The sequence below is a fragment of the Aythya fuligula genome, chromosome 1, assembly GCF_009819795.1.
Source record: "Aythya fuligula isolate bAytFul2 chromosome 1, bAytFul2.pri, whole genome shotgun sequence".
NCBI classification, from domain to species: Eukaryota; Metazoa; Chordata; class Aves; order Anseriformes; family Anatidae; genus Aythya; species Aythya fuligula.
Window position 1 is genome coordinate 10,639,924 of NC_045559.1, and position 22,769 is coordinate 10,662,692.

General features: G+C 35.0%; 1 protein-coding gene across 4 annotated transcripts in view; it reads left to right on the forward strand.

Moving 5' to 3' along the window:
- CACNA2D1 (calcium voltage-gated channel auxiliary subunit alpha2delta 1) overlaps nt 1-22,769 on the forward strand; it is a 427,875-nt gene that overhangs the window by 338,180 nt on the left and 66,926 nt on the right. For all 4 annotated transcript variants that reach the window (XM_032190143.1, XM_032190125.1, XM_032190134.1 and 1 more), the window contains exons 11-12: nt 3,695-3,853; nt 8,057-8,161. In XM_032190143.1, coding sequence (XP_032046034.1) covers nt 3,695-3,853; nt 8,057-8,161 — 264 coding nt within the window. The remainder of the gene's footprint in view (nt 1-3,694; nt 3,854-8,056; nt 8,162-22,769) is intronic.

Below are 22,769 nucleotides of genomic sequence, written 5' to 3' on the forward strand. Positions count from 1 at the left end.
CCTTCCCTTCCCTTCCCTTCCCTTCCCTTCCCTTCCCTTCCCTTCCCTTCCCTTCCCTTCCCTTCCCTTCCCTTCCCTTCCCTTCCCTTCCCTTCCCTTCCCTTCCCTTCCCTTCCCTTCCCTTCCCTTCCCTTCCCTTCCCTTCCCTTCCCTTCCCTTCCCTTCCCTTCCCTTCCCTTCCCTTCCTTTTCCCCCATCATAGTTACAAAAGCAGGTCAAGGCATGCTGAAATACTTCCACAGCACAAATATGTTTTCATTCCCACATGGCCAATGTACCTAATAATCACAGGGTGATTTATTGGTTACTTCTGTAAAAAACTTCTATAAGAAACACAATTGAGTGCGTCAGTGTTTTGCGTCAAAGTGAATTGATTACAGTTGCACGATCATTTGGTTGTTTTGCTGTGTAGGCAAAATGTGCTGCTTAACCACAGTAAATAAGTATCACCAAAACAAGGTACTAAAGGGAAGTAGAAAAATGAACAACCGTAACTTATTCAAGTTGATAAAATAGCTTTATAAAATATAAGGGCTTTAAAATCATGCGAATGAAAATTTTAGTTGCAAGTATTACATTTAAATTGCTGTGAAGGGCCCCTCAAATTCCTTCTTTTCTGGGAAATATGGGATAGATTAAAGGAATATTCAAACTGGAAATTTGGTTCTACAAAATCTAGTTCCAAGTGTTCATTTATTTTAAAGGTTTAGTTCACATAGTGACACTGGGAAAACTGGAAAACATTTTTTATCTTCATTATTTCATCCCGTTTTTGTACTTTCAATACTGTAAATGGTTTAGATACATGATACTATATTTTATAGTCATTATATAATGAAAATTAAATTTAAAAAGCCAAACCTTTATCACATTACTTGATATAATGGTCTCTTTTGTAGAATGCTTGGTCAAATACAGCATTGCATTTTTCAAAGTTAAAGCACTTGTTCATGCTTCTGTGCGTTTTTAGAAACAATTTTACCCTTGTGGCAAAAACAGAACATCGATACAAAGGGGACATAAAATTTTGCATTAAGTCATTTGAGAAAGACTTGCTCCCCCAGATTTTAATGGCCTGGGAAGCAAAGCTATAAAATTAGGACAGAATAAAAACTTTCCTTATTAATTAGGAAGGTATATTAAAATTCTTATGAATTGTCTCATAGTCTCATCCCTGGATTGTCTCATCCCTGCATAGCTAGAAATAAAACTTTTTTTTTTTTTTATCATCTCCTTTCCTCAGAAAGACAGCATCTATACCACAAAACATTATCAGAGTCTCAGCAAAAGGCAGTATTAAGCCATGAGGAATGAGCAAAAATAAGCTCCATGGAAAAATAAATGTAATATGAAGATGGTAAGATACTAGATCAGTTCTAAACTACTTAATGCTCAAAAACTGACTAGTGGGCTTTCTTGATTAGTTTCTACACACATGCAGGAATGCTTTGTGGTACAATAATTTTATTAGAAGATGAAGAAGACAAATTAATTCTTTAAATTTATGTGACACTTCAGCATTTTGCAAGAATAAGAAATTATATGTGGAGTTGTAATTAAGAATCCAGTGTAGCAAATGCTGCATGGATTTGTTCACTTACAGCTAAGAAAACTACAGATGCATCTCTGTGTCTAATTTCAAGAAGGACCTGGAAAAATTAGGCTAAACCTTCTGCTGAGAATTATGCCATTCTCTGCCAGTTCTCTCTACTATAATCTCTACCATATTCGCTGTTACACATCTGCTCTTACTAACTGAGTAGTGGAATTAGCATTGATTAAAGCAGGAATTTGATAAAAATGCTTTATTTACTTCTATTACTTAATTATTAAAAATATTTTGCAGTATATATTGCAGTAGTAGAACTTAAGTGACATATGAGCTATATGAGCATAAAACTGCAATGGAATGAAATTGGGCCCAAAGAACTTCCCATCCTTGCTGTAGCTAGATCTAATTTCAGAGACAGTGAGTGTTGCTTAATTAATCACTGAAATGATGAATTTTCTACCTGGGGCTCTGTGAAATACAATGGCAATGAAGTAAATTCAAGCAGGGCAGAATGAAGAATTAGTAAATGATTTTGGGCTACTAAATCTGTCAAAACCAGGCATGGATTATGTTGTTTCGCAGTGCTGTAAGTGTACAGAAAAATACATCTCTTGTAGTAAGGGAAACCAGTACATCCCTGATGGACCTTCTGGTGATAGCACAGGGCATGTACCATACAATGGTCTTAATTAGCATCAGTATTAGGCAGCTATTTGAAAATGTGAAAAAGTGGAAACTGCCCTACATCTCCCATGCTAACCTCATACCTGTTTTTTTCTATGAAAGCAATTGACTTGGCAGATGTGTTTTGTTTTGATTTGATTTTTGTTTGTTTTCCTCTCTGGGGACACTGCTTATTTCTTTCTAATAGGTGTTCTTTCTGAATTTCTGATACTGCCCAGGCAGGATGATTCTTTTGGCCTTATGTATGACTTGCATGTGATTTGTACCTTCATTTGAGCCCATTCCTGAATGACAGATTTAAGTCTCACAACAGTGCTGTTGGTTGTAACACTATACTAAACAATGGATGGCTTTCTTCATGTAATGTCATAAAGTTTGATGACCCATTACTGCTTGTCACATTGTCTTCTCTGTATATATTACTGCAATTTTAAAAAAAGCAGTTTAAAGATTAGACACAACAATATTTTTGATAATATTTATCAACAATATCTTAAAAAAATACTATGTTGCAATTAAAAAGAGATTTTCATCAAGTAGAGTTCAAAACAGATTATATGCAATACTGTGCACTTTTACTCAAGACTATAGATAGAATCATACATGCTACAGCATTAAGAGAAGTCTCAACTTTGACTTTAGACAGATTGAAACAGAGGTAGCTGAACAGTTAAATGTGTTTCTGCATTCCTCTCTCCACTGGGATACATATATTTGCATATATATATATGTGGTATGTACATTTAAATAGAGAAATTTTAAAGAAATCAAAAACTCATTTATCCTTGTGCAGACAAAATTTTGTACATAAATTCTTTTTCTATGTATGCTTTTAAGCAATATCATAGTCTTGTATTAATGATAGAATTTGTTGTAGTCTTTTATGTATCTGTGAGCAAGAGAGCTCAAATATGTGTGTTCTCAATCCTCCTTTTTACAGCTATATTCTCATGTAATTCCCATCTCCCAAGAATGTGTTTAGTTTTCTTCAAGGTATATATATTAATTTATTATGACCTGCAAGTTTCATTGTTAAACATCAGGTTTAGTGATATATTAATACATACAACATGGAAGTAATCTGATAATTCAACCAACGTTTTTCAGTGATTAAGAAATTAAACATTTTCCCATATTTTTGCTCTGATTTCCCTAATTCTGTGTTTCGTGGTCATTTTATTATATGAGCCTGAAACAAAATTTGTAGGAGTTTTTCCACTGTTCTGGAAAGCAGATTTATTTTGGATTGCAACATCCCCTTTTTTATTGTATTTATTGCCCAATTTTGAAATCACCAGCCAGGCACTGCTGGACTGTCTCGATATAGTCGTAATTAATATCCATGTGTCACAGACATTATCTCTTGGGCCATTAACCTTTACCACTTAAGTACATAGAAAAGAAAATTAAATTAATTGTACATCTCTGTCTTTAATGCTATTTCTGTTTGTTTTACAGTTTAATAATAATGCTCAGAATGTCAGTTGCTTTAATCATCTTGTCCAAGCTAACGTGAGGAACAAGAAGAAGCTGAAAGAAGCTGTCTATAAAATCTCTGCTAAAGGAATTACTGATTACAAAAAAGGCTTTAGCTATGCTTTTGAACAACTACTAAATGTAAGTATGAAAGTCCTCTCTCAGTGCTCTAAAGTAAATTAAGAGAACTTGAATGTTCAGAAAGCTTTTACGTGTTCCTTCATTATGTAACACAGGTAATCATAAGATACCTTCATTTAGCAAGTAAATTTATTGAACAGTTTGTCTTGCAGATTCCCCTAATGCTTGAGAGGTTGTTAAGGCTTGGAAATGGAATTGTTTTTCACTGTGCTATACTGTTTTTACATCATTCATACACGCAATTTTATATTTATTGTATTCCATAAACAGTTGTCAGTGGCAAGAGCAGGACAGAGGAGAGCAGATAGTTCAGTCAATAGAGCTCAGACAGCAACAGTCAATAGGGAGATATTAGGCATTTGAGAGAATTCTAATTATAATTTGTGTATTTGTTTAGAAAAAGATCTGTTTTATATTCATTAAAAAATGTGTATTGGATCTTAACCTTAGAGTAAATAAAGCTACACCAATTTATAGAAGCTAAGTGCCTATTTTAATAAATAATATTATATGTTCTGTTTTGTTTGTTTGTTTGTTTTTTAATTTATTTCAATGATGTCTCTAAGCAGAGACCTCTTTACTTCTTTTTCTGTCAGTTTTTGGACTGAAGGGAGCTTTCCTGTCATTGCATATACAGCTTAGGGCTAAAACTGATTGAAAGTTTTCTAACCTAGTAAAATTTTGATGAAAAAAATGAAGAAAAAGAAAATACAATGTTTTCAAGAGTTTTTACTCAGCAGATCACTGTTTTGAATAAACGAGATTTGGTGGGGAAAAGGTTGTGTGCCATCTGCTGATGTGTATGTAAAACTGCCAGTAGGATTTTAAAATAAATCAGACTTTTTCGGACCAGGCTTAACAGCGTTTCCTCTTTTTCTCTGTTGCCGTCTTATACAGAGGGAACCAGGAAGAGACAAGAATTGTTGCCAAACACATCTGGGTCCTCACAGCATTTATATTCAATTAACATTATATATTACATTTGGTATAGTACCACACATGTACTTTGTGTACAGGATGTACTAAGACGAAGACCTAAACACAGGGGAAGCCTCAAAATGAACCTGTTTGTAGGACTAAATAAGTGCTTAAAAATATAGCAGGAGATTAGTTTCATAGTGGGACTCTGTCTCTCCTTATTGGAGACAGAGGTGTAATTAGTCTCACAGAATCTCTGCAATCCTGTAAATTATGACTGAACATTGTGGATGTGTTTATCAAGGGAAATTAAAAGGTTGCACTAGGTTATAGAAATAGAGTCATCCTCTCCAGATATTGGCAAATCCATTTGGAAGGGAGAATAAAAATGCTGATGGAATCAGTGCTAGACTGTGGTGGCAAGATGATATAGTAGGTTGATACAATACAGGCTTAAACAACTAACAAAAAATATGCTTAGGGATAATTTCAATTTTTATTTATTATTTCAAGCAATCCAACTTCTTTAAGGTCTGTTGAAATGGAATATTTTTAGCAGCTCAAATTTTGATAATTTTGGTATAGCGTTTCTGAATGGCAGTTAGTTCAAACAATTTTCCTCTCTATGCCAAAGTAGCATCTTTGTCTCATGAAAAAACTTGTTATCCAATATATTCCTAGATGAAAATAAACTCTTCAGTTTTTTCAACATGTTAATTCATGTGCACATAAATGATCCACATTCCATGATTTCTATGCAGTATTTTTCCATTATTTAATGTTGTATTAACTTGCTATTTCTTTGAAAATTATTATATTTTAGGTTCAGCGGTTCAGGACTTTTTCCCCCCAGACCATAATATGTCAAAAAATATATTTTAATCATCTCTTCTTGAATCAAGTAGTTTTTTTTTGCCTTACTTTACTTTCCTTCTTAAGTAGTATGAAATTCATAATGAGAAATGCTCATATTTTTTCACTGTGGGCTCATGCTGAGTTTTTCATCCATCAGAACCCTCAAGTCTCTCTCCACAGGGCTGCTCTCAATGAGGTCTTCTCCCAGGCTGTGTCTGGGAATGTCCCGAACCAGATGCAGCACTTTTCATTTGGCTTTCTTGAAACATGTGGTTCACACGAGCCCACTTCTCCAGACTGTCCAGATGCCTTTGGATGGCATCCCTTTCTTCTGTTGTATCAACTGCACTACTCAACTTGGCATTGTCTGCAGACTTGCTGAGGGTGCACTCAATCCCCTCATCCATGTCATTGATAAAGATACTGAAAAACACCGGTCCCTGGACAAACTCTTGAGGGACACCACTCATCAGTAATGGAATTACTGTGTGAGTTCTACAAAATCATGTTTATTCACTCCCTGAGCCAGTGACTCCATCTTTGTGCAAATGGGGGAAAAAACAACAACAAAAAAAACTAACAGATGTGTTGTAAAGGCCTTTCTGCCTTCCCTTTCATCAGTTTCAGGAAGCTGATCTGTTAAGTTCTTTCATCAGGATATGGAGTATTTTGTGTGTGTGTGTGTTGGAAAAGTATCATTTGCTCTGAGCTTACTCACTTTCAGATCTCCAATATCGTTTGAATAATGAAATTGTTTTGTTTTGTTTTGTTTTCCCATGACAGAGCTCATCTGTAAGTTCTAGAAAAAAACACTGCATTTTTTTTCTGATACTGTATATGCATATTGCTAAGTAAACCATTAGAAAAATTATAATTTATGTAAACCCAACTGGTTTCAGTTTACATGTACAGTACACATAATAGCTGTCATTTAAAAATCAATAGGAAAAAATGTATAATACAAGCAGACATTGGTCCCCTTCTCTGTCATCTCTTTGGTTTCACTTTAATTTTATTTTGGCTCATATATTAAATCATTGTCAATGTAGGTGAGTTTCTTTATTTATGAAGTATCCACTCTACTTTTATTACTTTTTTAATATTGAAAAAATTTCAGCCCAAAGCAGTATCTTGTAGGTTGTCTTTCACAAGTAAAAAATGGTCATATATTATTTAATTCCAAATGAACCTCATTGTGCTGATGAGTATGAAAAGAATGTATTGATTTCAAGGGATTTTTTTTATTTGTGGCTGTATGTGAGAAAATCTTTGGAATTATTTTTTCAAATAATTAAGTAAGTAGTTATTCACTGAATGCTGAACTATCAATACAAAACGTTTCTGAGGCATTGTTATTCATCTGTGAGTATAGTGATATCAAATAAAGCTTTTGGTCTTAATCTGCAGAGAGCACTGTAGAACTGTGGAGCTGCAATGCTGAAATTAATTGGCTGATGGTTGGGTCTGGAGTTGTGGTCTCTCTGTTAGGGAAGAATCAGAGAGCAGGATGAAAAATAACAAAGGGGAGTTGGATCATCACACATGACTAGTAAGGAGGCAGATAGTCATTTATTCCATCTGTTCATGAAGACTAAAGCAAGGGAGAATTAGGTACTGTGTAAAGATGACCCATTTCTCTCCTTGACTGTATAGTAAATTAATGTAGCAAAATGTGGACTTGTGGAAGGGGAATTTGATTTTTTTTTTACAGTCTCTAAGGGTTTTACTCCCTCACATTCAACTGCTAAGAAGTACCAGGACGTGCCTAGCTACAACCAGTTGCAGCAACACAGAGGACAAGGAATGCTGGCTGTAAAATTTATGAAAAAATTGTTTAGACTAGATGCAAGTTTTCAGGCAATGAGGAGAGAAGATGAATGCCAGAGGAGGAGCCCTTGGCGCCTTTTGCAAGGAGCCAAAATTTATATTAATCTCTCCATTGTTCTTACTTTGGAACTGTATTTTTATTCCTTTGCATAGCACACTGTTTTTCTCAGTGGCTTTAATAGTTACTTTGACTGCTGAATTAGGAGTCAAGGGTGCTTCTCCTCAATTCTCTTTATTCCAGGCTTGCTCTCAAGAAATAATGAAGAGTCTTTGTGAGTAGGAGTCCAACAGAAAAAAAAAATAATTAAGTAATTCATGATGGGGGCAAAGAGCTTTCCTTGTGTTGTTGGTGGTAAGAGTGCTGTTCCTCTGTTTTGTGCCAGATCTGAAATGTGTTGTTTACTATCATGGAATTTTTTTTTTTGGAGGTATTGAATTAATTAATTATTGGAAGTAAAGCCATTGCTCCCGAGAATGCTGGAAAATTTTTTCTTCCATGTTAAACATGGAAGTAAACATGTTGATGAGAAAGCCATTAAATAGAACAATTGTTATTCCTTATAGTCCGAAATAAAAAGTAAGCTTCTTTTTGTATTTTTACAGCACAGTGTCTCTAGAGCTAACTGCAATAAGATTATTATGTTGTTTACGGATGGTGGTGAAGAAAGAGCACAAGAGATTTTCCATAAATATAACGAAGACAAAAAAGTAAGTGATATATGAAAGATTTAATTATACAATAGCATGAAGAGGAATGTTTAAAAATGGAAGTAAAAACATTTTGGTATGCTCATAAAATATGCTGTAAAAACTTAGTGTTGAACCTCAAGGCAATTAAAGCTTTTTAAAGCTGTAATATTTCTATGAAAAGAGTATAAAATATATTTAAGATTTTACACTTTGTGGATTATTGTTGTCAAGTGGTGCAGAAGTATACAATAAGCTGTAAAAGTTAAAGTTTTATTGGTATTTTTTTTGCATTCCTCTATTCCTTGCATTATCAAGAAAAAATGCAGGTAGTTAGTTGATAGGATATGTATTCATATCTCCTCACTGAATATTTTAAATGGGTTTTTGTTATTCGTCAAGCAAAGGTAAAATTGGATCTCAGTATTAAAATCTGAATCTGAACAAATTTGGGTTTTGTGTTGGTGAAACTTGTTCTGTAATTTAGCCAGAATTATGGCCTTGACACAAGAATCACTGGATGTTTTGATGACATCACAGATGGACAAATACATAAATATATGACTCTCTCTATGTGTGTTTGTGTGTGAAATAAAATAGTTTTGTGATTGTATTACTATATTTCAGAGTAAATCATGTTCCTTTCTATTTTCCAATCCTCTTTCTAAAGGAAAGTATGAGTTAGGTTCATGTTATAACTGGGAACAAACACTACATCATGTGTTTGTGGATGTAGCTAGAAGTTAGATCACAGTTCCCTAAGACACTTTAGCAGCTGCCATGGATGCTTATGTGCATCCAAAGCAGTGGAAATATTTCATCGGAAATTCTCGTATATTTGAATTAATCCCTTCAAAAGGAGAACTGGAAATGCAAGACAATTTCCATTTCCACCAACGATTCACTCAGTGACCTTGAATAATCGTTTTGTATCTGCTTTATGTGTTTGAGATAGAATGATATGGTGTGGCTTAGTTAATCTTTCTGTTGGAGCTGAAAGTGTTTTTAAACTGACAATTAGAAGGAACAGCTGAAATTGTAGCAACTCAGTGTGTGACACACATGGCTGTATTCTGAAAATATATGCAGAGATTCCTCTTCAAATACTTGATAGCCTTTATTTTATTACATGTGCTATCAGCTAAAGGAAAGTGACGTATGAGGGGGAAGATGTATGGTTTATTTCTTATTATTTTACCTTTAATTTGCTGTTTTAGTAAGAAAGTACAGCGAAATATCCATCCTGAACAAGGAAACAGATGTGGAGATTTGTGGATGCATGGCAATCAACTATTCTGTGAACTGTAATAAATGAACTGCAATTTAAAGTGTCTGTTTTACTGCAACCTTTAACATTGTAAATTTATAGTATCAGGAATTGGTTTGTTTTGATGTATACTCATATATAATACACCCTCACTTTCTTCTCTCTACCAAATGGGTGTTCAGGCTTTTTATTGGAAAATGCATAATGGTAGTAATGGTCTCTTGTATTTCTGATTATTTAAGTGTATTTTTGTATATAATTCACGGCATTGCAGATGTAATGCAAGGCCAGTTTCCTAGAAATGTGATTAATTTATATATATCTAGAAGTCCGTATCTGTAAGCACTTGTATTTTGTTACTGGATTGCTAGATTCCAATCCCTTGCAGCATTTCTCCAAGGTGATTTTGGAAATACAAAAAATACAAAGACAACCTTTGCAGGTATAATTTGAAGAACCATTTGCTTTCTCCTTAGAGTTTCCCATCAGGAACAATCCTTGTGTTGTCGAAGGGAAAGTTATGGCTGAAAACCTTCTAATGATACTGAACCAGTACATTCATTTTTAGAAATAGTAATGGAACCTCCCTGGCAATCCTTTGCAACATTCTAGTATTTCTGAAAATAAGACTAATACAAAATAGCCTTGTGGTCATTGTTTCTTTTGTAATACTAGACTTGTTTCCCAAATGATAGCACTCTTTTTCCCTCTCTCAAGTAGCAATGTGAGAGAGGGAAAAATGATAATGATAATAAAAGAATTGAGAAACACATTCTAATGTGAAAAATACACATAAACACCTATAATTCTGATTTTCTGAATAGTCATGGTGTTACTTTATTAGATTGCATGCTTTCTTATATTTACATTATCATCACTGCAATCATCAATGCAATCATCATTGCATTAGATTGCTGTTTTTATATATTAAATGATCGCATTTTTAAAGATATATGGATCTAGATTCTGTTGTCTTTATTGCAGTTTATTTATAATTTATTTCATAATAATCCATTGAATGTAAGAAGACCAATTTTATAATTATTGTTTTTAGAGAGACTATTCACTAAGTAAAGTGTTTAAAAGTTATCCATGTTTTACTCTGGTGGCACTTCATATTATCAGAATATATCAGCTCATATCTTTCTTGCCTGGTCCGCATTTGTTTGAACAATTCTCCCTGTTTTGTGTACAGTGTACAAAAATGCATCTTTATTGTCATATATCATACTCTCATCTTAGGTATCCTGTATCGTAAACTTGTATTTTTTTTCTTGTAAAAACAAAAGAACTTTTATTCAAATCTGTTACTTGTTTTTATCTTCCTGATGTAAGAGCTGTCCATGTATTTTCTTCTTCATGTCAGTTACTTTTGTCATTTCTTGGTATGAAAGACAGTTAAATATCGTCCTGTCAGATGACATGACTTAGTACACTTGTGTACAGTACCCTTAGTGCAACCTTCCAAATTAAGAAGTGAAAGGATACAATAAGCAATTTAAAACTACCAAAAGATCAATCTGGAATATAGAGTCTGGAAAACTAAATTTTGGGCTGGCATGTAGTTATAGTTAAAGTAGTTTTTTGTCTTTACATCTCTATTAAAGAATGAATATGAGGATTATTATGAAATGTATGTAATTACTTTGAAGATGAACATTCCTAGTTTTCATCTGTTCAAAACTGAAAATTGTAATTGTGTTTTGCTTTTGCATGCCTTTTTCGCTTTATAAAGCTAGATATTTTTTTTTTTTTGTCACAGGTTGCAACTATATACTATGCCTGATATTTAAAAATTGGCAAGTTTACCATTATGGTGACATCTGGGGCACTCACATTGAATGTGTGAAATACCACACAATTACATCAGTAATGGGGCTGGTAAATTTTCTTTTTATTTGCACTCATACTGCAGATGGCTTCACTGAAGACAGCAATGTAAATTCAGTTGAAATACAGGCACAGTAGGCGTTTCCCACCCTAAGAATTGTGAATTCAACTTAAAAATAGGACTACAGTTCTGTAGGACAGATTGTGTGCCCTGAAATCTGTGTTATGAAGGATTGCTCAATTTGTGTAAGTAGGAAAAGACCTTAAACATACCTCATGCACTTCCAGTTATCTGAAGTCTCCTGACATGACAGGTTTGTGGGGATCAGATGGACTGATTTCAGGTAGCATAAGAAGAAGAAGAAGGTAGCATAAGAAGGAGAAGCATAAGGTTGGTCTCATATCTCATTCTTGCAGAATTATCTGTAATGATTAATACAACCTCATTTTGTGTAGTTTTTTTTGTTGTTGTTGTTGTTGTTGTTGTTGTTTTTTTTACGGTGTCATTTGAGAGGAAAGGGTATACAGAGAAGTTTTTAACAATGACTCAGTTATATTAAAGATGCTTGCATGCAGTGTACACAGAGCTGCTACAGTGATAGAAGTCCTGTGTGAAAAGGCTCCAACTTGGAAAGTTCCACTGGGAAATTTACTACTGGCAGTGACTTTTTCCAAATGGGACAGATTCAGTGTGCCTATAGAATGACAGAATGAAATCTTTGTGAGAAAGCACTTGCAAAACTTCATTCTAGAAAAGAATTTCAGAGTTCTTCCAGCTCTCATCGTCAAAGGAGGCAACCAGTGCCTTCATTGCATCCATCATTGTGCAACTGCATATCATTAAAAAGATAACTACTTGGTGTTTAATCTGGGTAAATGAGTCATTCCAGAGAAGCCTGGAAGTGTTAGTTCTGTGAATGACCATTGAGAAAGCCAATGACTTTTCTGTTGAAGTAGCTGTATCTGGATTCTGATCAGGTGTCTGATCAGACTGAATAAATGTAACTTTGTGAGTACTCCTAAAGCAGAAAATAGAAACAGCATCTTTCTCAACAGCAGTATCAACTTCTAATAGGGATTACCAACTATCATAGTGCCAAAGCTCTTGCATTTCTAAGTGTGTGCTAGACTTGTGACACTGGATATAACATAAAAGTAATGAAATAAAGGATTGAAGTGAACAAAGTTCTGGTTTATATCTGACTGGCATGTAGCATAGTTTGGTAGATAAAATAGCAAAAATATTAAGACAGTTTTTACACTTTCTGATTTTATATTGTTGTCTGGGCCCCTCTACATTAGCCTTCTGTTATCTTTTGGACAACCAGAAGCTATGTTATTTCTTACTTCTTTTCGTAGAACCCCCGTGCTGTGAATTTTAATGGCGTGATGATACAGGAAATCACATAAAGGAAAAAAATCTCCAGCTAGCTGGTTAAACTGGCTCTCTGGCTCCTACCCTAATCACTTCTGTTTAATGGGTGTGTCATCTTCCAGATGTTAATTTTAGTGTATTGCATGTACTGCGACTTTCAGAACTGGTAAAGCTTAAATATTCTGGGTAAAATTTGGGTCAATACTCATAATACTCATACGTTTGCCTTTTTTTTTTTTTTTTTTTTTTAAATAAAGTAAAAGTGGAAGAGGGCTTGCTACAGAGATATCTTACTCTTAAGGCAAATTATCTATTTTTAACTATTTCTTAGACCCATTTATTAATTTATTAAGGATTTGCAATATATCCACTCTCCAAGCTTCTGGGTTCATAGCATAGAGTAATATCATTTAATTAATGAATTTAAATGTTGCCTATCAGTAGTCTTCCTTCTGTGACACTATTCAGAAATACTTTATTAACAAGTTTCACAATACTAAATGATTTAAGGTCAAAAGTGTATAAATCCAGGAAATATATATATATTTTTTTTTTTTCCAATGTGACATTAGGTATAAATTTTTCCCCATAAGCCCAAAGTTTGAGTCAGTTACCTGACAATGTGTGAAGTCCTCTTCCCCCACTGGGAATCAGAGTAAAATGATCTTTAGAAATATGGTGGTTTTTTTGTTTTTTTTTTTCTTTTCCAAAAATATGTACATACCTAGCATGCATAGGAATATGTATGTACATATGTATGTACATAGGAATCCTCCTAGGCTGAAGTACCCCTCACATGTGTCCATGCCCTGGCAATGCTGATAACCTTTCTAACCTTGTCTTTCACTAATGGCTTTACCTTTACTATACATGTATGTCTCTTTTCTTAAAGGCTTCAATAAGGAAGTCATATTCATTATATTTCTTGTCCCCCCACTTTTCCCTTCAACTGACAAGTCTCTCATACTGTTATATATATGTACACAAGATTTTTGAGCAAGATTGCTGCAGGCTTAGGAAGTGCAGCAGAAAGTACAGCAAGACAGTTGAGTGTTTATTTTAGGAAGAAGATCTGCATGCAGAAAAGCATTTTTTTGCTTATGTCCACAGGGCGACAGGGCTATTATGCATTGATACTAAGTTTTCCTTTAGGCTGCTGTTGCATTATCAGTGTGAGTCTGTCTGGGTTACCATATGCATTTTTATTTGCTTTGCAAGATAAAACCCATGTGCTGGTGCTGAGAACTGCAGAAGGCTAATAAAAGTTTTAATGTAGTTTTGTTGAAAAGTAATCTTATCAGTCATATTGGAGTCATACGTATCTGTTATATAAAGCCCAAGTGACAGGTTGTTTCCTTCAAATTTGGCATGGAGGGGACTATTTGATATGTCTATTTTTGTTGATCTTCAGTTCCAAACCACTATATTAATACTGACTGATTCAAGGTGTCACGTACAGGTCAATGCTGCAGATGGCATAAAATGATTAATCCAGGCAACAGGGATAGGATATCACTTAATATTGCAAATACATTGTTTGTTTTGGAATGAAAACAAGAGAGTCGGACTGCATTTTACTTATTTATACAAACAAAATGCTACATATGGCATAGCTGGTTTTGATTATAGCTCAGAAGGTTGGTTCCAACTGTCTTCTCTACTAACTAGGTTCATTCTTAGAAACCTGTGATAGCAGTGAAATGCAGTGTGAGTTGATTGTATTCTTCTGTAACTAAAGAATTGGAGGACTGGGATTTTCTGCAATGAGCAATTAAATACCTAGGCCATGTTTGTTGATGTTTATATAACTCTACTGTAAAAGTATCCAATCCCACAGCTTCTTTATGCATTTACATTATTCTCTTTCACCACTACCTGTTGTGTATTTTTTTGTAAATTTCTTTAAGGAAAAATAAGTTCAGAGTTATTCTTTGTTGTTCTTTTTATTATTTATTATTATTATTATTATTTCATTTGTTTCTAATTTTGCAATTATTACAGAGAAAAACTAATTCTCATTATAATTTCCTCCTACATTTTAGGAAACCATTTTTATATTGTGACCTTCATTCATCATCCCATTCTTTTGTCTTTTCAACTAAACAAACTAATTTCTTTCAATTCCTCTTAAATTACATCTTTAATTCTATTTATTCTTTATTCTGTCCTGTGATGTGTATAAAGGCATGTTAGCTCTGACTTTCTTACCTCTACCTTTCTTACCTCTACCTTTCATAAAACATGCTCTTGAACAGTTAGAGAATCTTAAGTGGTATGAAGAGAACAGAGGTTTTTTATTTATTATTATTATTTTTTTTTTTCATGCAGCACTTAGGTAAATATATCATAGAATATAACTTACCTTTTGGGATTGTATTATGTTATTGAACAATATTTTCTTTTTTTTTTTTTGCTTTCTTTGCTGCAATTCTTTTTTCCCAGACTGCTGCATTTTACAGGTATCCTTCAATTTGGGGTTGTGCATTTTACTTTCTTTTCTGTTTTGAATCTTACATTTCATTAGGGAGTTTCTACTTGGATGTTTAGTGTATTTCTCTTCATGAATTGCTATCTTTCTGGTAATCCTTTATTCTTTAGATTACCTTCCCAGGATACCCAACAAGCTAGTTCTCTGAGTTTACTCAAGTCTGTGTCTTTGCAATGTACTCCCATACCTTCCCTTTCTCAAAATAAAAATCACTCCCTGGTCTTTCACTCCAATTATCTTCTTCCTTCCAGATTTTCAGTTAATTCAGAAAACAAAACAAAGCAAAGCAAAACAAAACAAACAAATAACAACAACGAAACTAAATCTTTGTCATCTTCTAAAATAAGAAACATTCCTAACCTTTTATTCAGGAATTGTTTCCTCTCATATTGCTATAGGTTCATGCTATATGAACCTATATAATTAAAAGTATAAATATTTTTATTATTATTATTTTATTTATATTAAAAGTATAAATATCTTTTTATGCTTCCAGTATTTATTGAAGGAAATGCTGTGAGTAAATCTCAAAGAACTGACTGTAATGAGCATAGCTGCAGACAGTTAATATATGAGTCGTATTGCAAGAAGAGGCATGTAAGAGAGTCCCACAAATCCCATTCATTTGAAAATGTAAGAGTGGACAAAACTTAAGAATTGTGACCTGCAGATAGAGAAGCTGAACTAGGCATGCGTGCACACACACACACACACAATATGATTAATAAGATTAGCAAATGCTTTTCTTCAAATTTACCTGTTACATCCTCATGATTCTAACACTTGTGTATTCACTGATTCCAGAGATTTCCAAAGGTCAAATTTACAAGCTTGGTGCAGAACTTGTCCAATCAGTAGAATAAGTCATGTATGGTAACTCAGCTAGTAGAACTGAATATATTTTTTAAAAATGAATCAGCTATTATTAAGTGACTTGATAGAAAACTCAATTTCTAAATGGTGATTAGGCCAGCTGGTAGGTGGGTATTGAGCACTAGTTGAGCATTAGTCCATCAGTAAATGGGATACTTTCAAACAGGATGGGACATCTTTGGATGAAAAGATTTGTCAATGCACTGGTGGAAAACAAACAGAAATATGTAGGAGACTCAACTGGAGCTGAGAGGAAGAAGATACAGAATGGGAATCTTTATAGTATGAAAGAAAATAAGGGAACAGTTGAAACAAACAGATGGTAGCAAAAGATACATGTCTGCAGCAGCATAAACAGATGTCAGGTTAAGAGGGAAATGAAAATTTCTCAGGGCTGGGTCCTGTACTTGGGGCACAGCAACCCCATGCAACACTACAGGTTGGAGGAAGAGTGGCTGGAAAGTTGTCTGGAAGAAAAGTACCTTGGAGGTATTGGTTGACAGCCAGATGAATATGAGCCAGCAGCATGCACAAGTGGCCAAGAAAGCCAATGGCATTCTGGCTTGTAACAGAAATGGTGTGGCCAGCAGGCACAAATTGTCTCCCTGTACTCAGCTCTGGTGAGGCCACACCTCAAGTATTGTGTTCCGTTTTGTGCCCCTCACTACCAGAACATTGAGCTGCTGGAGGGCACCTTCTATGCCCTTCCAAAGAAGGGCTATGAAGCTGGTGAAGGGTCTAGAGAACAAGTCTTATGAGGAGCAGCTGAGGGAAGTGGGGTTTTTTAGCCTAGAGAAAGGTAGTTTCAGGGGAGACCTTATTCCTCTCTACAACTACCTCAAAGGAGGTTGTAGCAAGGTGAGGAACAGTCTCTTATCCCAAGCAAAAAGAGTAAATGGCCTCAAGTTGCACCAGGGGAGGTTTAAATAAAAAAAAAAAAATCTACACTGAAAGGGTTTTGAGGCATTGGAACAGGCTGCCTAGGAACTGGTTGAGTCACCACCCCTGGAGGTATTCAAAAGTCATGTAGATGTGGTGCTTAGGGACATGGTTTAGTGGTAGACTCGGCAGTGCGAGGTTAATGGTTGGACTTGATCTTAGAGGTCTTCTCTAACCTAAATGACTCTGTGATTCTATGAAAAGGGAAATGAAAAAACATAAGTGTAGGTGTACTGTGAACTTCACTTATGCAAGTAGAAACCCCATGCAGCTTAAATGCAAGCTGTTACATATTGCTGCTGATGTTGTAAGGAAGAGTTACTTTTTAGGAGACCACATCAGTTTAGGGGGAGCAATGTCTGAGAAATCTTATCAAACAAGAATTACTATATGCAATTCAGGAGGACATTTGTGTAGTGTTTTGCAAAAATACTTCAATTATGACAAAAAGCAAGAAAAAAATCACCTCTCAAGTAAGGGATGAATAATCTGATGAGAAAGAGAAAATACTCTACTTGTAAAGTGACTTGCATTCAAAGTCCTGATTAGTTCCAAGGAAAAAACTAAAACCTGTTTTATCATATCTCAGGTGAATCATGTTCATTATTCTTTTGCATAGAATTTGATGTGTGTGCAGAATAGATTGTCTTTAATAGAAGAATGAGAAAGTGACTTTGCAATCTTACATTCATATGGTTATGACATGTAAATAACATGAAAATGACATTCAAGAATGATCTCTTAATTACTTTCTCTTGAGGTTTTCACAATTATTTTTATAGATCTTATTGCTTAAAAAGTAGAGAAAAAATGAAACCAACCAAACAAACAATAAATTTCAAAAAAGTGTTATTTTTCCTAACAGTGTCAGTGCCCATATGCAGTCTTAGAATTCTTAATGAATTGAGTAATTGATGAATTGAATAATGTATGCTGGCCATACTGTATTCTTGGTCCTACATACAGACAGAAAAAGCAACAGTAACCTCAGTGCTTTCTGTTGCAGTCCTAGTTTGTACAGACCATTTTATTTTAAAACAAGCCCCCAGACCTCTAAGGCAGTATTTAGTATATAAGAAATTTATTTGAAAGAAGCATATTTAAATAAGGCTTTTATTTTTTTTTCATTAAAAGGAGAGACTTTGTGAGAGAGGATTAAAATTCAGTTACCTTGCATCAGGGATTGAAATATGGTTTATATCTTGTTACCTAAAATGTCGTTGAAGTACAATCCATTGTCTCTGCTCTTCTCTTTCAGCCACTGTGAATGCAAAATGTGCCACTAAATTTACTAACTAGAGAACAAGCTGTTGAACACACCAGGGCTATAGACACCCTTCCATTCCCTACCCCCCCATCCCATTTTTTTTACCTGTGGATTGCATGCAGGATTTTTTTTTTCTTAAAGTTAAGTTTATTACAAAATAAATGAAATATGTGGCATTTAGTATAGGAGGGAACTGTGTTGTGATTAATTTTATGATCTTTAAATAGGATAGATGGTATCTATAAATCTGTATGTATGCAGCATTCCTCACAGACAGTCCTGAGATTTCAGGTGCAGTTTGTCAAGAAGTACAATGAGCTAGCATGCACAGTGATTGCATTGATTGCTAGCTGTGAAGGACGTTCTCTAACACATGGCTGTGCATAAGACTTAGTCTTACAGATATGCTAGGACACTTGCCAGTTGCTGACAGCAGGCATCATCAGTGCCTGCTTTTGTCAATAATGGGATGTTCTACCTGCAAGCACACACAAGGTCAGGTTGCCCTAAGCACAGCCCTACATGACAGTGGTGGGTTTCCATTTGTTTTGTTTTGTTTTCTCCCCTAAAAAAAGGGAACCAGACTTTAAGAATTTTCACTCTTAAATGTCACACTCTTAAGGTCTTCCTAAGATATTGTTCCTTTCCCAAATCAAGGTCCAGGAAAGGGCATGTAGACAAAAGTCTTTTCACCTCTCTAGTTGGTATGCTAAATTGTCCACTGAGTTGTTTTCATTAGAGTCCTTATGTTCCTGTGAAGTTCAGACCGCTGTAAGATTAGACTTGAGCTTGAAACAGAAATTTCTGATAGCCCTTCCCTTTGTCCCCATCCTTTTTCCTCTTTTATACATGTATGTTTGTTTGGTATTTGCAACCATTTAGTTTCAGTCAGTGTTTACCGAACTGTACAAGAATTAGGTTAATGGGAATAAATAGTGGAGGGAGTAACAGTACAAAGGGGAAAACACACTATTTCCAAAACAATACTATTGAATAAATTTTAAAAAGTCAGTGCAGAGTACCAGTTCAAAGCTTGAGTTTGAAATATTCACCTTTTTTAGACATAATATGTTTAATGTAATATTAAATATTCCTTTAAATCTTTAGCTGATATCTGTAATTCTCCAGAGCTTATAAGGCTTAAAAAAAAAAAAAAAAAAAAAAAAAAAAAAAAAAAAAAGGCTTAGTGTCACAGTACGAACAGTAAATATCCCTCTAATTAGTCTGGTCATTTCCAGCTGCTCAGCTGCCTCTAAATGTTGTTTTGACTATCAAGGAAATGCCTAAAATGCTTTTAATCCAGAGTACAGATGGACTTACTTTGTCACCTCTTTTGTCTGGTTTCCAATATGGGCCACCAAATTTACAAGGATCTCTTGGAAAAAAATGACTTTTTTTTTTTTTTTTTCCCCTTCAGGGAATGCTAAATGCTGCGTGTCAGGGAAAATTGGCTTAGGGAAGGGAGGAATTCAGTTGTTTTCTGTTTCAGTTATTAAGGTAACCAAGGAGGAAAACAAGTCAACTGAGTAAATAGAATCTGGGTAGCCAAAGTAAAATATTGAACCACTGAAAGGTTGAACCATTAAAAAGATGATAGTGTAATTTCTCTGTCTGTGGGAGGGATGGCAATCAGTAGGAGATGGAATAAGTGGCTGGAAAATGAGTGGCTGGTAAATCACCCAATTCAAACTGAATTATTTACATTTATTTTCAAGGTGGCATGGGACAGCTGAGTGAGATTGGCACCTTTAGGAGGGCTAAATCAGTACATTTCTGGAAATCACAGAAGCAGCCAGTCTGTTAGCACCCTTTGAGCCAAAGCTACAGCCGTATACCCACATCACAGAAAACTAGTTGAGAGCTATTTGGGTTTCTTGTATATGAAATCCATCTGTGCCTTTCAGCAGGGTGAGCTGAAATACAGCAACTGCAATACACTATCAGCAACATCACCTGCTAGTGTAAATATCTTAAGGCACCATTTATATTAGCCAATTACTTGGGGCCAGGATAGTTTTTCAGTCATTTATATGACTGCAAAAACTGTTTAGTTAGACCTGAGAGGTTTTCAGCCTGTGCCAACTGGTGCACTTCTAGACAAAGTGCTGGGACCACTCCCAGGGATACCAAGGAAAGGGGAAGAAGGAAGGAGTGATAATTTAGCTTCTGTTCATGTATCTGCATGAACTGCATGAACATGTTATTTGCAAGCTTCTGAAGATGTGGCAGCTCTGCTACCACAGATGCTCTCAAGGCCAGAGACTGAATGATGGCCCAATTTCACTTAGGGTAGACAAATGGATTCTCAAACCTGCATTCAAGCACATAATTATGAAATCCTACTGTTTTTGAAAGCACAGCTTTTCTCTTTCTAACCACCTTTCTTGAAACTAATGCTGTAAAAAGCTAAAAAAACAAACAAACAAACAAACATCTGATTTATACCTACACCTGATTTTTATATATATATATATATTAGAAGCCTAATCTTTTATATGGAGACAGTGTAGTACAGAGAACATTGCCTCCTCAATGTCATATAGTATCCCTGTATTAAGTTATTGTCAGGAGACAGACTTCAGTAATTCAGTTTATACTTCTGTGATATGTCTGGTTCATCAAAGGTTTAACTACATAAAAACCTAAAGGATCACACTGCTAATCAATTTAACAGAGGAAAATTAGTTTATATCGACAGTATATTTATATCTGCGTACTTCTAGCCATGCTGCAGAGCAGGAAGGGGCATCCCCTGCTAGCTACTCAGTGAGCTGGGAGTGAGTTGCTGTAGTTCCACGAGGTGGCACTAATAAGATGTAGAACTGATTCAGAACAACTGAATCAGTGTTTTCTTAGTTCTGTGGAAGTATTAATTCTGAAATTTTCTAACTTTACACTGTAATACTCATAGCAGTGTTTTCAATTTCAACAATAGAAAATATCCCCATTTCCATGAAGATATGTTTTCATTGTGAGGCAACAAAAAATCTGGACAGAACCACTTTTTTCACTTCCAAAACACTGCAATTCTGAAAACATATTTCGGATGTTCATTGCATTCACTACACAGACTTCTTCAGTGAACAGCTTTCATTGCATCCTTATCCTGGGTCTATTATCCCAAAATATTAGGACCATTAAATGTTTTGGAGCCTATGTAAGCAGGGAGCCATATCCAAAACAGGTGAGATGGTGAGATTCTCCAATAATCTCCTAACATGTCACAAACTTTTTTTTTTTTTTTTTTTTTTTTTTTTTAAGCTCAAAGAAGCATTAGTGTTAGACTGTAATGTGAACTGATTTTAGAGTGCCATTATTTCTTTTCTTTGCTAAATTATAATTACATTACTACAATTAGACTAGGAGTTCATAGCACATAGCACCTTTAAGTTTGAGGTAGCATTGAAGTGAATGAAAGATATTAATGATAGGGAAGACTGCAAATACACATAGAAAGTCTGGGAGAAATAATTCATTGTGGATAAATGTCTAGAAAAATAGTTTCAGGAACCTACTCTAATAGTCTTTAAACATGTGCCTCAATTAAACCATTTTTCCTTTGATGACAAGGGGTTTATTTGCATGGCATTTAACTTTAAATTAATTTAACTTTTTCTGAATCAGAGCCTAGAGGGTCAATTGTGGAAAGACTTGAGTAGGTGTTTTATGAAATGCGTTAATACATACTTAATGTCTATAAATTCAAAGGTGTCAAGCCTGAAATTATCTTTTGCATCTAAGTATTAGGGAGGTAAATTCTTATTGTTTTCCATGTTGGTTTGTTTTTTTCCCAAGTCTACAACTATTTCTGGAGAGTACCCAAAGCAAGAGGTAGATCCTAATTTGGACATATGTATCAAAAATACAATGGTGTCAAAAAACAACATTTCTGTTGGTGTATCATGCTATTTCCTAACTTGAGATTAAATTTTGACCCTTCCATTTTGAGTTCTACACCTCTAAAACTTAACCACCCTAGCTTCTGCGGTCATTTCTGTGTTTTGCCCAGTTACTGTTAGGAGCAAAATGCGTAAGCAGTCCAAGCATCATGTACAAAAGCCTAAATCTCCATCTTCTGAACTTTGTTGAGCCTGGTATTCAGAGCAATGGAAGTTATGAATTTGCTTAAGCTAAGAAACACGAACACAAACCTCCTTTGTCTAAACATTAAGCTCCCATTGAAAAGATTAGAAGCATTGTCACAGGCATTTTGATAAAGGCAAGCTCTGCTCAGTTCTTCACAAGAAAACCAGCTTTACTCTTATGAGTGAATCACACAGCTGTGTCCATACCCACAAACTAACCAAATCCAGCATGCAGGCTGAAGAACTGCTCACATTCATCCATATTGTCTAATTGCTAACAGACCCAATGGTATGGTTCTTGGCCTGTAGAAGTCAGCTCTTCCAAACAGTGTCCAAGACGTTCAGTTCAGGGGCTAGCATGACCAGGGCTGTTCCCAAAAGACATTATAATGAGATCACCCAATGTAGGGGGTGGGAGAGGGAGGGAGGAAGGCAAAATAACATAGCCATAGAGATGGGAACCATGCTGTGCCGCTTGTCTTCTCAGGCTGAGAAAGAAAATGGG